The sequence below is a fragment of the Chlorocebus sabaeus genome, chromosome 19, assembly GCF_047675955.1.
Source record: "Chlorocebus sabaeus isolate Y175 chromosome 19, mChlSab1.0.hap1, whole genome shotgun sequence".
Classification (NCBI taxonomy): domain Eukaryota; kingdom Metazoa; phylum Chordata; class Mammalia; order Primates; family Cercopithecidae; genus Chlorocebus; species Chlorocebus sabaeus.
This window is the reverse complement of record NC_132922.1, coordinates 27,522,402-27,538,356: the sequence shown is the minus strand read 5'-3', so window position 1 is coordinate 27,538,356 and position 15,955 is coordinate 27,522,402. Positions and strand designations below refer to the sequence as shown.

General features: G+C 54.2%; 2 protein-coding genes across 3 annotated transcripts in view; one reads left to right on the top strand and one right to left on the bottom strand.

Annotated features, from left to right (window-relative positions):
- Nucleotides 1-6,098: 6,098 nt before the first annotated feature.
- The window catches only part of GGT1 (gamma-glutamyltransferase 1), a 42,952-nt gene continuing 33,095 nt past the window's right edge, over nucleotides 6,099-15,955 (top strand). For both annotated transcript variants that reach the window (XM_073006931.1, XM_073006934.1), the window contains exon 1: nucleotides 6,099-6,187. The gene's annotated coding sequence lies outside the window, so the exon portion shown is untranslated. The remainder of the gene's footprint in view (nucleotides 6,188-15,955) is intronic.
- Nucleotides 7,974-15,717, bottom strand: LRRC75B (leucine rich repeat containing 75B). The gene is made up of 4 exons (XM_073006927.1): nucleotides 15,527-15,717; nucleotides 12,172-12,300; nucleotides 10,579-10,751; nucleotides 7,974-8,753 (listed from the first exon to the last, which is right to left on the bottom strand). The coding sequence occupies exons 1-4, from the start codon at nucleotides 15,701-15,703 to the stop codon at nucleotides 8,228-8,230; spliced, it is 1,005 nt and encodes a 334-aa protein (XP_072863028.1). The 5' UTR covers nucleotides 15,704-15,717; the 3' UTR covers nucleotides 7,974-8,227.

Here is a 15,955-nt window from a genome sequence, read left to right as displayed (position 1 = left end):
CAGATGTTGAAGGAGAATAATCCCTGGGAAAGGAGAAATAAATAAGTGGAGTTGTACAATTGTCCCAGCTCACTGCCTTACAAGAGTCTCCAAGCTGTGGCACAGGGAAGGGGACTGAAGCTGACCTACCAGCCTGCCTGCATTGAGAAATGAGAGCCAAGAGTTCAGAGAAGCCACCCAGCAGCTAGAATTATAGGACAGAATACCAGAGAAGAAAGTCGCATGGAGAACCCAAGAGATCTGCAGCGGGTCCCTTTTGAATATTCAGCAGAATACTGATCAGCACACCAATGTGAGGAAGTTAACAGGCTGGGGAAGACCCATAAAGAATAGGAACAGTGCTGGGCATCATGCTGGGCTGAGAAGAAACCTTTTCCTACCAGACAAAAAATTCACAGGATATGGAGTACAGTGTTGTTTTAAGATGTACCATATCTGATTTTGTTTTAATCAAGTATAGTAAGACCCGGAGACAGCTTCCTTGAAAGAATGTATTACAGTTCTCAAAGAAGGGGGCAAACCACGTTACATGGGCCTTATGGGGAAACACCAGCCTGAGTCAGGAGGCTGAAAGAGCAATGGTAGAGCAATATCCAGAGCCTTTATTGTAGTTTTCTCATGAAGGAATGAGTGAGGCAGAGTAGGCAAGTTTGAGCAAGTTTAGGATTGGATAGTCTGAATAATTTCAACTGGTTTATAAGTGGTCTCTTGTCAAGTACCTCACCCTGAGGTGATTGAGGGCAAAGGAAATACTGGCTTAGTGTATGAGAATTAGATAAAGGAGGCAGTTGGGGGTATGGATTTTGGATTGGTTTGTGTATGAAAGACGCTGCCAGCAGTTGTTATCTCTAGGAATTAGCTAACCCTAGGAGGAGCAGCCTCCAGGATTAGCAAGGCCCAAGATACCAAAGCAACATAAAACAGAAAACAAAAGGCATGATTAATACAAATATCCAGGAAGGTCTTGCCTGGTAAATGAGGAATAATTAGCCCAAGACAGCACCGGACCTACCTAACAAGTCATAAAAACAACACATTAAAACATCAAACTGTTTTTTCGAACCAATTAAATATATCTGAGAACAAGACTCAAAAAGATTTATAGGAATATAAAAATGTCCAGTACCCTACACAGTAAAATTCATTATGTCTGGCATCCAGTCAGAGATTACGAGGCATACAAAGATGCAGGAAAGCACAGCACATAATGAGATTAATCAAGAGATCCAAAACTACACAGATGTTAGCATTAGCAAAGAAGGACATTAAAAGTTATAACTATTTTAAAAGGTGAGCAGATTTTAAAAGAAGACTCCCTGATTTCAAGAATTATTATAGAGCTGTACTCATCAAAACAGTGTGGTATTTCATCAAGTGAAGCAAATAGATCAAAGGAACAGAGAAAGAGTCTGAAAACAAATCCACACATGTATACAAAATGAGTTTTTTCAAAGGCACAAAGGTAATGTACTGGAGAAAGGATAGCATTTTCAACAAATGGTGCCAGAACAATTGGATATCCATATGCAAAAATCCCCCAAAACTTGGGTCTATACCTCATACCATACAAAAAAATTAATTCCAAATGGATCATCAACCTTAAAACTAAAACTATAAAACTTCTAGAAAAAATATAACCCTAAACCTTGGGTTAAGCAAAAATGTAGATATAATACCAAAGTACCATCCATGAAAGATGAAACATATTAGACCACCAAAATAAAAAACTGCTTTCCAAAGACACTGTTAAGACAAAAGACCGGCCGGGCGCGGTGGCTCAAGCCTGTAATCCCAGCACATTGGGAGGCCGAGACGGGTGGATCACGAGGTCAGGAGATCGAGACCATCCTGGCTAAAACGGCAAAACCCCGTCTCTACTAAAAAAATACAAAAAACTAGCCGGGTGAGTTGGCGGGCGCCTGTAATCCCAGCTACTCGGGAGGCTGAGGCAGGAGAATGGCGTGAACCCAGGAGGCGGAGCTTGCAGTGAGCTGAGATCTGGCCACTGCACTCCAGCCTGGGCGACAGAGCAAGACTCCGTCTCAAAAAAAAAAAAAAAAAAAAAAAAGACAAAAGACCAGTAACCACGAAATTTTGGCAAAGCTAAGTGATAAAAAAACGTGTATCCAGAACATATAAAGAATTTGTGGCTGGGCACCATGGCTCATGCCTGTAATCCCAGCATTTTGGGAGGCCGAGGTGGCCAGATCACCTGAGGTCAGGAGTTCGAGACCAGCAACATGAAGAAATCCCATCTCTACTAAAAATACAAAATTAGTCCGCGGTGGTGGCGCATGCCTATAACCCCAGCTACTCAGAAAGGCTGAGGCAGGAGAATCACTTGAAGCCAGGAGGTGGAGGTTTGGTGAGCCGAGATTGCTTCATTGCACTCCAGCCTGGGCAACAAGAGCGAAACTCTGTCTCAAAAAATAAAGAATTCGCAAAGCTCAATAATAAAACATGGGGAAAAAAATGTGAACAGAGTTGAGAAGATACAGATGGCAAACATGCACATGAAAAGATGTTCAACATCATTAGTCATTAGGGAAATGCCAAATTAAAGCCACAGAGATACTGCTGCACACCCAGAAGAATGGCTAATGTTTAAAAAACTCACCATGCTATGTGCTGTTGAAGATGTAAAGCAACAAGAATTCCCAAACACTGCTGATGGGGATGTAAAACTGCACCACCACTTTGGAAAACAGTTTGATGGTTTCTGAAAACATTAAAAATACATCTACCTTATGATCCCGTATTCCACTCCCAGGTATTTACCCAAGAGAAAAGGAAATATGTGTCCGTGTAAAAATTTATGCATGAATTTTCATAGCAGCTTTATTTGTAATAGCCAAAAACTGGAAACAACTCAAACGTCCATCAGCAGATGAATGGATAAATTGTGACACACCGTCCGGCGGAATACTCGGCAATAAAAAGGAATTACTGGTACACGTGAATGAGTCTCAAAATAATTATGCTAAGTGAAAAGCCATATAGAAAAGAGTACATCTGGCTGGGTGCAATGGCTCACGCCTGTAATCCCAGCACTTTGGGAGGCTGAGGCGGGCAGATCACTTGAGGTCAGGAGTTCAAGACCAATGTGGCCAACATGGTGAAACCCCATATCTACTAAAAATACAAAAATTAGCTGGGCTTGGTGGTATGTGTCTGTAGTCTCAGATACCTGGGAGGCTGAGGCAGGATAACTGCTTGAATCTCAGAGGGGGAGGTTGCAGTGAGCTGAGACTGCACTCCCGTGTGTGGGTGACAAAGTGAGACTTCACCTCAAAAAAAAAAAAAGTATATCCTATATGATTGCATATATCCCAAAATCTAGAAAATGCAAACGTAAAAACAGAAAGCAGATCAATGGTTGCTTTTGGATGGCGGTGGACATGGAGAGGAGGGCGGGAGGGATTACCAAGAGTCATGAGGAAACTTTTGGGGTTGACAGGTACGTTTACTATCATGATTGTGTTAGTGGTTTTATAGATGCATACATGTGCAAAATCTATCATATTGCACATTGTAATCTTGTGTAATGCTTGGAATGTCCACTTTTTGTGTTTCAATTATACCTCAAGGGTTATTTTAAAAAATAAAATATTTTTAAAAAACAAGCTGAGGCTGGGCGCGGTGGCTCACACCTGTAATCCCAGCACTTTGGGAGGCTGAGGCCAGTAGATCACGAGGTCGGGAGATCGAGACCATCCTGGCTAACACAGTGAAACACTGTCTCTACTAAAAATACAAAAAATTAGCCGGGCATGGTGGCAGGCACCTGTAGTCCCAGCTACTTGGGAGGCTGAAGCAGGAGAATGGCATTAACCCAGGAGGTGGAGTTTGCAGTGAGCCAAGATCGTGCCACTGCACTCCAGCTTGAGTGACAGGGAGACTCCCATCTCAAAAAAAAAAAAAAAAAAACCCGAGCGCAATGGCTCACGCCTGTAATCCCAGCACTCTGGGAAGCCAAGGTGGGCAGATCACAAGGTCAGGAGTTCAAGACCAGCCTGGCCAATATGGTGAAACCCCCGTCTCTACTAAAAATGCAAAAATTAGCCAGGCATGGTGGCAGGCTTCTGTAGTCCCAGCTACTCAGGCGCCTAAGGCAGGAGAATGCCTTGAACCTGGCGGGGCGGAGGTTGCAGTGAGCGGAGATCGTGCCAGCCTGGGCAACAGAGTAAGAGTGTCAAAAAAAAAAAAAAATATATATATATATGTGTGTATGTGTATAGTGCATAGTTGGAAAAGAAAATACTAGTTTTCACGGGTGATTGGCAGCTAGCTGTAGGTGGAAGAAGTGCATTTTCCTTTGTTTCCAGGTCCCAGAGAAAAACCTCCATGCTGGGTTGATAGCAGCAGCTAGGATCAGTTGCCCAATACTCTGGATTCTCGAGATGAAGACCGTCTGCAGAGGCTGACCTTTCCTGCAGGCTCATGTCCTAAAGCAAATTATTTGCACTCAAATATCCTCCCTTGTAGGACAGAAAAGAAGTTCCCGAGTCTTGGTCACATTGGGCCTGTGGAGTACAGTATCTTTTCTACATATTTGCTTTTGATGTTCTCAGCATCCCTGCAAGGCAGGCTGAGGTGTGAGGAGTGTCAGTCCCAGGGAGCTGAAGGCAGACTGCAAGAGCTGGGTATGGATGCCGCACTCCTGGGCCTGGGCCGCCTGGGTTTTGCTCAGCCTGGGAAGTACTTCCAAATCCACTCCTCCCTAGTCTCTTACAATCCTGTGGGAGGGCAAAGGCCAGATCATCATGGCTCCTTCCACCAACTAGCTGCAGATCAGGAAAGTGAGGTCCAGGGAGGTCCTGACTGGCTTTGCTCCAGGGACAATGAGGCTAGAGGTCTGTTCCCCACAGGAGGACCATGATGGTTCTCCTGCTTCAAATGGCCTCTTTGGAAGGGGCTTGCTCATGTAGGTGAATCCTGGGGCTGAGCAACCTCAGTGACAGTTCCTGAAATGGCTGCAGGTGAGGGAGCAGCATGCAGGCATTAACGTCACAGACTGACATCAGGCCACCTAGACTTACATCCTGGCTCCTCTGGTTTCTGGCTCTTTGAAGTTGGACAAGAAATCCCCTTTTTTTTCTTTTTAGAGACAGAGTCTTGCTCCGTCACCCAGGCTGTAGTGCAATGGCGCGATCTCAGCTCACTGCCACCTCTACCCTCCAGGTTCAAGCAATTCTCCTGCCTCAGCCTCCCAAGTAGCTGGGATTACAGGTGCTCACCAACATGCCTGGTTAATTTTTTTTCTTCTATTTTTAGTAGAGTGGGGTTTCACCATGTTGGCCAGCCTGGTCTTGAACTTCTGACCTCAGGTGATCCAGCACCTTGGCCTCCCAAAGTGCTGGTATTACAGGCATGAGCCATGCCACCCGACTGACAAGTCCCCTTTCTTAACCTCTTTCTGCCTCAGTCGACTTACCTGGAAAACAGAGCACCTACCTTCTTCAAATGAGAAGCGAATTAAAGGAGTATAAGGCCATCAGAACAATACCTAGCCCAAGGGAGGCTATGGAAGTGCTTGTTGAATTAAATGGCTTCATCTCTGGCCTAGTCCCAAAGGTTTGGGTTCCTGCCATTGCCACCCAGAGAGCCCTGGGTGGAGGCCCTGCTGACATTGAAGAGTGCCTGCCCTCCTCCCCTCAATGTGGTAGACACTTTCCAAAACTTACGTCATCTTTACTCCAGTGGGATAATGGGAGGCTTGGTGTACCTTGTTCCCAAGATGAGGGAACAGGCTCTGAGAGGACCACATCACCAGCAAGTGACAGGCTGGGACCAAGGCCAGGCCTGTCTGCCTCCTAGACTAGGCCTGTGTGAGGACCGGCCTTAGTACAGCCCACCTGCTTCCTCCTCTGTTTAGAGCTTGGGTTGGAGCTGTCCTGGCCAGAGCTCTCTGCCTCACCAGGCTGCATGAGCCACAAGCTGCCACTTCCTGGAACTTGGTGGCCCTGCCCTGGACGGCCTTGCTGGTGGTCGTGAAGGCTCCGTGAAGGCTGTGAACACCTGCATGGCAGTGAGGCCAGCCTTCCCCACTTGATCCGTTTCAGGCTCTGGCTCCGCTACTACGTCATGTGCTTCTGTCCAAGAGGCAGAGACTGAAACCATCTGCCGCCGCCTGGATTCCCGCAGAGCTTGCCCGGGACACCAGCTCAGGTCCTCGCGCACCATCCTGGTAGGAATCTCTCAGTGACGGTGGAGGGTTTGTGGGCTGGCTTAGGGCCAGTGGTGGGCAGAAAGTCAGCAGGGCACAAGGGACCGGAGAGCTTGGCATTTCTCCAACAGGAGTTTCAGGGAGAGCTCAGATGTCTGCTTATGTGACAGGTTTATCAGCCTGCCTGGCCCAGGGCGGGCTCTCATAGTTTTGATTTAAATAATAGCTTGCTCACAGAATAAGTGCATGTTGGTTTGAGCTTTCATTTTCTCATAATCCTCTCCGCTGGCCCCTCCCACCATCTACCCCATTTTGCCTCACTCTGGGGAGCCTGAACCCCCTGTTCCAGAGTAGGGGCATAGGGAAATGCCTCTATGGCTTCTGAGCTGCTGGGCAGGGCCAGTCCCTAAAACAAGGAGAACTGGGAGGGGGCTGGACCCCGATGGAGTGCTGAGAGCTGAAAGTCCTATTTAAAAGACGAGAGGGAGCAGAAACCCCAAAAAGGGAAAGGCCTGGCCAGGTCCCACGCAAGTCAGGAGCAGAGCAGGGCTGAAGCGTGACATCTCCAGTCTCTCCAAAGCCTTTGGGTGAAAAGTCCACCTAAAGCAGTGAGATCAGTGGGGCCTAAGGAAGATCCTTTTCCTCACTGCCTCCATCCCAGTCTTGGGACCCAACACCGTCCCGCCTTCACCCTCCTTGACCATCTCCTTCTGCCCTGAGAGGCTGTTATGCATCCAGCCAGTCTGGGAATGTGCTGGAATCTGTGCACCACGGGGGAAGGATACGCCGCTCACAGTCCTCTGTGGGCCGTGGCTGTGAGGAAAAGTCAGAGCTGGTGGGTTGGGGTGTGTAGGCCCAGGAGGACCCCTGCCTCCTCCTTAGCCTTGGAGCCTCTCTCTGCTGCTGAGTTTCTCCTCATCTAGCAGGGGCCCACTGCCTCCAGACCTTACCTCCTGGCTCAGCACATGATTTCCCTACTCTGGGCCTCAGTATCCCCCCCGGACATCTCTAAATTCCTTTCCCGCCTGCCCTGCCTGTCTCCTGGTTGGGCTGAACTGTAACTCCTCACACAGGGCTGAGGGTGACTGTGGCATCAGGCTTCTGGTTGGGATCCCACCCTGATGGTGCTTGGGGAGGAATGGACACGGTTCCCCCTGCCAGGGACAGCCCTAGGACTAAGGCCCCCTGCTGCTGGCTATGCCCACCTCCACCCCCCGCATGCTCTCCCACATGGGGGACCCCCAAGGCCTAGAGGGAACACACAAGCACTTTGTCTGTGCTAACCCCACAGAGCTGCCCCTCACCAAGTACAACAAGCCTAGGGCTGGGTACTGGTGGTGGCAGGCAGCACTGTACCCTGTGGGAGGCAGGCACCAAATCCTCCCACTTAGTCGCTGTGGCCCCTGCCTCTGGTCTGTGCAGCCTTGTCCCCCGCCCAGAGGGCTCTGGTGGCAAGGCTGGCAGCCCAGGCTCGACGTGAGCTTGCTGTGGGGCTCCATGTAAAGCTTTGCTCCTCCTGGGGCTCCCAACCTACTCCTTCGCAGCTCCTCTTCTCAAGGAGCCCAAGCCCTGCCCAGCTGTGAGGGCCTGCTCCCTGGAGGCCTCCTTTAACTCCCCAGCCCACAGGGATGGACCCAGGACCCCCACATCTTAGACTCCATGGGGGATTTCCCCAAGGAACACGTGGGGGAAGGTCAGTGTGACCTTTGTCCCTCCCTTTTGGATAGACACAGCCACCCTTTCTCCCCATCCCAGCAGCAGGGCTGTTGCTCAGTGACCCTGAGGTCGGTGATGCAGAAAAGCAGAGGCGGGTGTCACTCTTTATTGCGGGGTCCACACTATGGGTGTTGGGGCTCCTCCCACTGAGGGAAGGCTGAGCCTCTAGCTGGGGCTGGCCTCCTGGCCTTCTATGAGTCCATTCTCCTTCTGCTCCCTTGATCTCAGGCTGAGCATTTGCACTGGATCTCTGGGGGCCTGTGAGTCCTCCTCGACCTTCATGGCTCACTACCATGTGCTTGAGAGCATCACAAGTCAGTAGCAATGAGCCAGGTGGGTGGTGGGTCACCTGGCGCAGCAGGCCTGGGGCTCGGGTCCCAGCCCAGCAGCTGTGGAGTCCCAGGTGGAGGCAGGGGTGGTGGTTCCGGCTGCACCGCCCTCAGGCTCAAGGTCCAGGCCCTCGTAGATGGTGGGGAGTGAGGTGTGCTGGCTCAGCCGCCGGCGCAGGCCAACCAGCAGGGGCTGGGGCAGGGAAGCCACATCCACGTTGTTGCCCAGGTCTACCCAGGCCAGTGCAGGGAACTTGGTGGTGTCCTTGATGGCATCGGTGAGCTTGCGGGCAGCAGCCTGCGTCAGCCGGTTGCCGTTGAGCAGGAGCTGGGTGAGGCGGGGCAGCACCCACAGGCTGGGCAGCAGCAGGTGCAGCAGCTCATCACTCAGCCCTGTGAAGCTCAGGTCCAGCACCGCCAGCACAGCACCGTGGCTGCTCAGATAGTGTGTGATGTGCTGCACGTCCCGTACCGACAGCGGCATGCCTGAGAGGTCCACAGTCTCCTCTGCCCGTGGAGTCTTCTGGAGGCTGGTCTTGAGGCTATTGAAGGGTGGCAGGCGGGGATGGACTAGGCAACCAGGCAGTCCCCCCACTGACCACAGACAGTGGCCTGTCAGGAAAAGCCCAGGCCTATGGTCTGGCAAAGCCAGGTTCAAACTGTCACTTTCTTTTCCTTTTTTTTTTTTTTTTTTTTTTTTTTTTGAGACAGTTTTACTCTTGTTGCCCAGGCTGAAGCGCAATGGCACGATCTCGGTTCACTGTAACCTCTGCCTCCTGGGTTGAAACGATTCTCCTGCCTCAGCCTCCTGAGTAGCTGGGATTACAGGCATGCACCACCATGCCCGGCTAATTTTATATTTTTAGTAGAGACAGGGTTTCTCCATGTTTGTCAGGCTGGTCTCGAACTCCTGACCTCAGGTGATCCAACCACCTCAGCCTCCCAAAGTGGTGGGATTACAGGCGTGAGACACCAAGCCTGGCCCAAACTGTCACTTTCTAAGTGGGTAGCCATGGGCAATGCTCAGAGCCTCTGTTTCCCCTTTAGTGAAAATGGGACGTGGTTGTTGTAAGAATTGAATACACACACAGTAAGGCTCTATCTTCATGAACTATTATTTGAAATCTCACTGTGTGCCCAGCATGTCCACACTTGTTACACTGACATCCCACTTATTTTTCAGATAGGTGAAATAGCTCTTCCATGGCCACACACCACTAAGCAGGGAACCAGGTCCCCAAACTGAGATGCTCTGACTCTTGAGCCCACATGTTTTTTTCCCTGTGCCACTTCTGAGGTCGATTCTTTTAGGGTACGGAGAAATTCTTCTACAAAGGGATGGCTATTAGGCTGTACAGGGCACCAGGGCTAGAGAGGGACAGGACCAGGGTAGTGGGAGGGGAGGTCCTGGGTGTGCAGGCTGGGGACCTGCCCTGGGGGAGGGCTTCCTGTGTTTTCTCGGAAGGGAAGTTCGGAGACTGAGAAGGACCCCCCACCCCCACCAACCCTCTAGGTCTCTCCCCAGTTATCTGAACAGAGCCAACAAGGCAGATAGGCCTTTTGGGGGACTGACAGCAGTGAGCACACCCTCAGGACCCCCACCTGCCATGGCAGGGAACAACCTTGTGCGGTCCAAGCTCAGTGTGGCCTGTTAGGCCCAAGGTGGGAGGGCAGACAGGGGAGGTGAAGGGCAGACAGGGGAGGCCTGCTAAGGTAAGCTCCCGGCAGCAGTTCAGGCCCCTGGGCCTGGGTGCCTGTGGCCAGCTCTGGGCTGAGCCTGTGTGTGAAGCTCCATGGATAGAGTCACTCCAGGATGGAGTGTCTGAGAGGGACCCATGGCAGAGGGAGGTATTGGGCAGCCACGGAGGCCTCAGCTTTAGGCAGCCTGGCAGTGGCAAAGAATTCCCAACAAGGTACAGGAAAATCAGGGTAGAGTGTGGCCTTAGGTATGCCACTTCTCCGAACCTGTTTCCTTTCCTCTCAAATGAGAATCACTATCCAGAATCTGCCTCCCCTGCAACCTGTTGGGAAGTCTTAGCTGAAGATGCCTTCTGAGGTCACCTCAGCTGTTGGGTGGAGGGCTGGGGTGTCCAGGTCTTGTAAGAGGCCAGGGATTGAGGGACGTGTGAACGGCAGGAGGCAGGACTGTCCCATGGGAAATGGCAAACAGGTCACTCAGAGGGTGCAGCTTGGCTTGGGAAGCATCTGCTGCCACAGGTCAGGCTGACTTCCAGGGTAGGGCCCTCATGTGGACCAGGTGAGAGCCTCACCAGGTGGGATTTCAGCACCAGCCTCTTGGTGAGAGTGCAGCCTGAGAAGGGACCTTGGAGCAGCAGTGAGGAGGGGCAGTGGCTGGGCTCCCCTTACCAGCTCTGCGTCTTCCTCTGGCACAGGCTGGACCCTTGCTGCTGCTTCGAGTGAGGGGTGAGGTGGTAGATGAGCTGTCGGCAGATCTTCTCTGAGGACTTCCAGAGCTCGTAGTCTTGTGGGAGGGCAGTGTCACCATGGTGAACCTGAGCCCCTCCTGCCCACTTCAGGGCCTTGGGGAGATGGGCCCGGGCAGCCAAGTGTGTGTGTCAGCACAGCAGTGCACCATGCATCACTGAGCTGCCCACCAGGGCCTCCCCCTCCCACCCCCCAACCCGGCTGTAGCCTGGCACAGAGCCAGGGGAGGCTGCCCTCTGGGAGCTGGACAGGCTGGTCCAGTCCCGCAGTGCCCGGTGGGAGGAAGCCCAGACAATGGGCCCTTGTTCCCTGTCCTCAGGCCCAGGGCCAGCGTCTCGGGCTATCAGCCGGCTGCCTGCCCACCCTCAGCACCCCTCGGGGACTTGCCACAGGGGGAGGAGGCCAGACCAGGCCCCTCGAGGGAGCCCTGCTCCACTGACGCCAATCCCAGGGAGTAGGAACAAGCCAGGTCAGCATGTTCTTCTTCCTCTCACTCTCCAAGCGAGACTGCCCCGTGGGGTCTGGGTCTGGGCTGACAGGGCTGGGGGATGTATTATTCTACAGCACCACCGCCTGGCTCTCTCTTAGTTCTAACTGGGATCCTGCAGAGGCCCAGCTCAGGGCGGAATCCAGGGTGCGCAGCCCACAAAGCTGGCACTGAGCATGCTCCACTGCATCCTTTCTCCAGTCCCTCTGTGAACAGCCCCAGGAGCAGGCGGCACACACAGCAGCTGCAAGCCCTGGCCATTCCTCTGATGGCTGTGGGCTAGGCTCAGAGTCCTAGGGGCTGACTATGCAGAGACCTGGGCATTCAGAGCTGGCAGGGCCCATAGTGGATACCCTTGTTTTGGTGCGGGACTCACTGTCACTAGGAGTCCGGGGACAGTGGCTGGTCCCATGGCAGCCTCATGGCAGGCTCGATGCTCATGGCAGGACATCTGCAGGTGCTGTCAGAGTGGGGCAGCCGTGGGGTAGAGGCTGCAGGTGGCAAACTCCACCCCAGCAATGAGGAGGGCCTTGCTTATGGCCCCAGCTGTTGTGGGTAGAAGCAGTGAGCACCTGTCCCCAAGGGTGTCTATACAGGATGGAGACTGGTGGACAGAAGGGGGCTCTAGCCAAGGGCGGCTCTCTTCTGGCCCAGGAACTCAGAGGCTGGGGGTTTGGTTCCGTTAGTGGATTTCTCAGAACAGTTTGTGTCCCGCAGGGTCCCCATATGACTTCTGCCCAGCTAGTCTCCCCTGCCTGGGTCCCCAGGCCTGGCGCACAGTGCTGCCACACAGAAAACGGGTCTGCCCAGGACTCTGAGGGTCCTGCAAAGCACAGCTCACGCTTGCTGTAGCTGGTGGCCAGCCTAATATACTGATCCTGGCAGCAGGTCTCAGACAGGGACTGTGACTTGCCTAAGGCCACACAGCAAGCCACAGAAGGACCTAGCTTCCCAGCCCGCAGCCCTGGGCTCTGCTGGCCCCTGTCCACCACAGTGCCCAGCCCAGCACCCATGCCTGCCAGCCTCACCTTCTTGGGGCACTGCAGGTCCCGGGCCAGGTTCACAAGCAGGTCATGGGAGATGGGGTCGACCAGGTTGAGGAAGGCCACATCTCTGTAGAGGATGTCAGTAAGGAGGGACCCCTCAAGGCCCAGGTCCTGTGAGTGAGTGGTGAAGAGAAAGTTGAGTGAGCCAGTCAGGTCTCCCATCTCCAGGTCCCACCCCAGCCAGCCAGATGCTGGTTATGCCCCTTCCTGTCTCCATCTCCTCCCTAAGGCTGGCTGTATTCTCCCCACAGGCGACCATGGGCCAACTGTCCAGTGGTGGGTGAACCCTTTCATTTTTCCTTCCTTATTTATTTTTTGAGAGAGGGTCTTGCTGTGTCACCCAGGCTGGAGTCCAGTGGTGTGATCTCGGCTCATTGTAACCTCTGCCTCCTCAAGGGATCTTCCCACCTCAGCCTCCTGAGGAGCTGGGGCTACAGACAGGCACTACTCTGCTTAGCTAATTAAAATTTTTTTTTTTTTAGAGATGGGGTCTCACTATGTTGCCCAGGCTGGTCTCAAACTCCTGGGCTCAAGCGATCCTCCCAAAGTCCTGGGATGACAGGTGTGAGCCACTCGGCCTTTGTGGACCCTTTGGATAAGTAGAGGGGAGGGACATGGGAGCTGTCAGGGAAGTGATAAGTGAATTCCAGAACCCTTAGACCAGTTCCCTCAAGGTGAAGTGTTAGGCTATGACACTGCCTTCTCTGGGCTTAGGGCTTATCAGTGGGATTCTTTGGGGTCTCTCCTCTTATGGACGGGGGTTTGCTCTTCTTATGACCCCTCAAATTCCCCTGGCCCCAGCATTCCCTTCAGACCCTTTGCCTTCCCACCTATCCCTTGGTTTTCCTGAGCTGCTGCCAGCATCTGTTTGCAGACAGGTCTGGATCCTTCCCTTGGGGGCGGACCTCTCTCTCAGATGTCTCAAAGGCATGCTACCCTGAAGCCGGCCTCACCACCCATGCCCCATGCCCCAGTTCAGTGTAGGGCGCCTCCATGCCCATCTTCCCAGGCACTGGGGCCAGAAGCCCTGGAACCCCCCAACACTCTTCCGTCGTCCTCTCTCCCCCAGCTCACCTAGTCATCCCTTCTCTCCCCACCAGTCCTGCCAGGATTCAGGCCTCCAGCCTCCTCTCCTACCCATCCCTCACCCCACCGCCTACACAGACCTGCCCTGGCCTTCCTGCCTCACTCCTCCACTTTCTCCTCCTGTCTACTCCCATAGGACTGGTGTGGGGCTGAGCACTCTTTCAGAGGGTCTCTCTCTCTCTCTCTCTCTCTTTTTTTTTTTTTTTTGAGACGGAGTCTTGCTCTGTCGCCCAGGCTGGAGTGCAGTGGCCAGATCTCGGCTCACTGCAAGCTCCGCCTCCCGGGTTCACGCCATTCTCCTGCCTCAGCCTCCCGAGTAGCTGGGACTACAGGCACCCGCCACCTCGCCCGGCTAGTTTTTTGTAATATTTAGTAGAGATGGGGTTTCACCGTGTTAGCCAGGATGGTCTCGATCTCCTGACCTCGTGATCCACCCGTCTCCGCCTCCCAAAGTGCTGGGATTACAGGCTTGAGCCACCGCGCCCGGCCTTTTTTTTTTTTTTGTGACGGAGTTTTGCTCTTGTTGCCCAGGCTGGAGTGCAATTGCTCACTACAACCTCCGTCTCCCAGGTTCAAGCAATTCTCCTGCCTCAGCCTCCTGAGTAGCTGGGATTACAGGCATGCGCCACCATGCCCAGCTAATTTTGTATTTTTAGTAGAGATAGGGTTTCTCCATGTTGGTCAGGCTGGTCTCGAACTCCCAGCCTCAGATGATCTGCCTGCCTCGGTCTTCCAAAGTGCTGGGATTACAGGCGTGAGCCACTGTGCCCGGCCCAGATGGTCTCTTTAGAGGACACGTTGACAACTGATGGGGCAGCCACAGCGAGGAGGGGCCTCTAGACCCCATGTGGGTCTTCTCCAATCCATAGGTGATATGCTGTGTGCCTGGGTCCCAAGCACAGGAAGTTGGGCCAGGCAGGGGAGTCCGTGGGTCACAGCTGCAGGGTCCCTGCAGGTTATGGAGCAGGATAGGCCCCTGGCTGGACCTCAAATCCCAACCTCTGAGACAGAGGTGACCTAGCTGGTCTCTGAGGATCCTTCTTTCCTCCAGTTTCCCAACTAAAATGCCCAACTGGTGTCTTGGGCTCCAGACGGCATCCCAGACTGAGATCCCTGCCTCTGGGTGCCTGGCTGATTCAGTGCTGCTCTGCTGTTTGCCACAGATGCCAGCTAGGGAAAATCCAGAAGGCTGGCTGATGAGCCTGGCAGACCCGAACAGGGCCCCAGACCACAACCTGCCAACCTGCCTTCTGAGGGGCTAGACAGCTCCTCTTAAAGGGACAGCTCCATTTTTCCAGCCTGCTGAATCCAGCGTTGGAGGAGGTGGAGAAGGGTAGAGAGGAAGAAGGGCTCTGGCCCTGGCTTGCCCCACATTTTCTCTGTGGACCCTGGGATGACCACGTCTCCCCATGCCTCAGTTTCCCCATTTCTAATATACCTTCTGCAGGCCAAGCACCTGCATGGTTGACTTCCTGCTTACAGGATGGGGCAGGTAGTGGTGGCAGCTGCTGCAGGGGGTGAGGACGGGGTGGTGAGGGAAGTGACTTGCCCAGGTGATGGTGGGACCAGCATCCTGGGACAACCCAGGGCTTGGGATCTGGGTTTAGTGTACCTGGTGTGTGTAGGAGCAGGGCCACCACTGGACCAAGTGTTGTGATGCACATATACTAGGGGTGTGTACTCTAAGGGCATGAGCTGCCTGCTGGAGAACTGGTGATGCATGCGGTGGCTCTGTGTGGGCTGCCATGGTGTCTTGGGGTGAGGCTGCACCCGCAGACCAGCCCTGGGTCCTCTCTGCAGGGTCCAGTGCCTCCCCGATCCTGGAGGAGGGGGAAGCTACCCTCTTCCATTGTCTCTCAATACAAGATGATTCGCCCTCACTTGCCACTCCTCCCGGGCCCCTCCCATCTTGCCAGGGCCTGAATTTGGGCTCTTAGCTCCAGGCTGGGGCCACCCTGAACACACACAACCCCTCTCAAACCGCAGAGACCCGGACACACTCAGCGGCCCCCTTCTCCACACACGGTCCGCCGGCCTCACCCAGCCCTCGCTCCAGCCGGCCGCCCTCTAGCCCACTCAAGACCCCGCGCCCAGCAGCCCGTCGCGCCCTCGGAACCCGTCCGCGCGCGCCCGAGACCAGCTCCGCCTTGCCTCCGGACCCATACATGCCCACAACCCATAACCTCGCGCCTCCTAGACCCCCAGACCCTCCCTGGCCGCCAGCCCCGGGGCGGCCGGCTCCTTCTCTCGCCTGGCGCAGGAGGCGCAGCAGCTGCCGGGCGCGCTCCGGCCGCCGCTCGCGGAGCGTGGACTGGATCTCGCGGAGCCACCCCACCCGGCGTTCGTAGGGCGCGGGCCCGCAGCCGGCCGCCGCCCCGGCCTCGGAGCCCGCCTCGGGCCCGGCCCGCCGGCCCAGCCGCGCCCCCATGGCCACCGCGCGGCGGGCGCCGAACTCACAGAAGGCCGGACGGTCTGCGCCCCGCCCCCGGGGCCGCCCCTAGTCGCCCCGCCCCGTCCGGGTATGAAGGCTGAGCGCCCGCCCCACCCCGCGCCGGAGCGAGGCCAGTGGGTTCCTCGGTTTGGCCTGGTCTTACTGGAGGAGGCCCTGCCTGTGTCAGTCTTGGCGCTAGAGTCCAAGGACCTGGAGTTGCCAGGGGAGACGCGGAGCTCGGCCCAGATG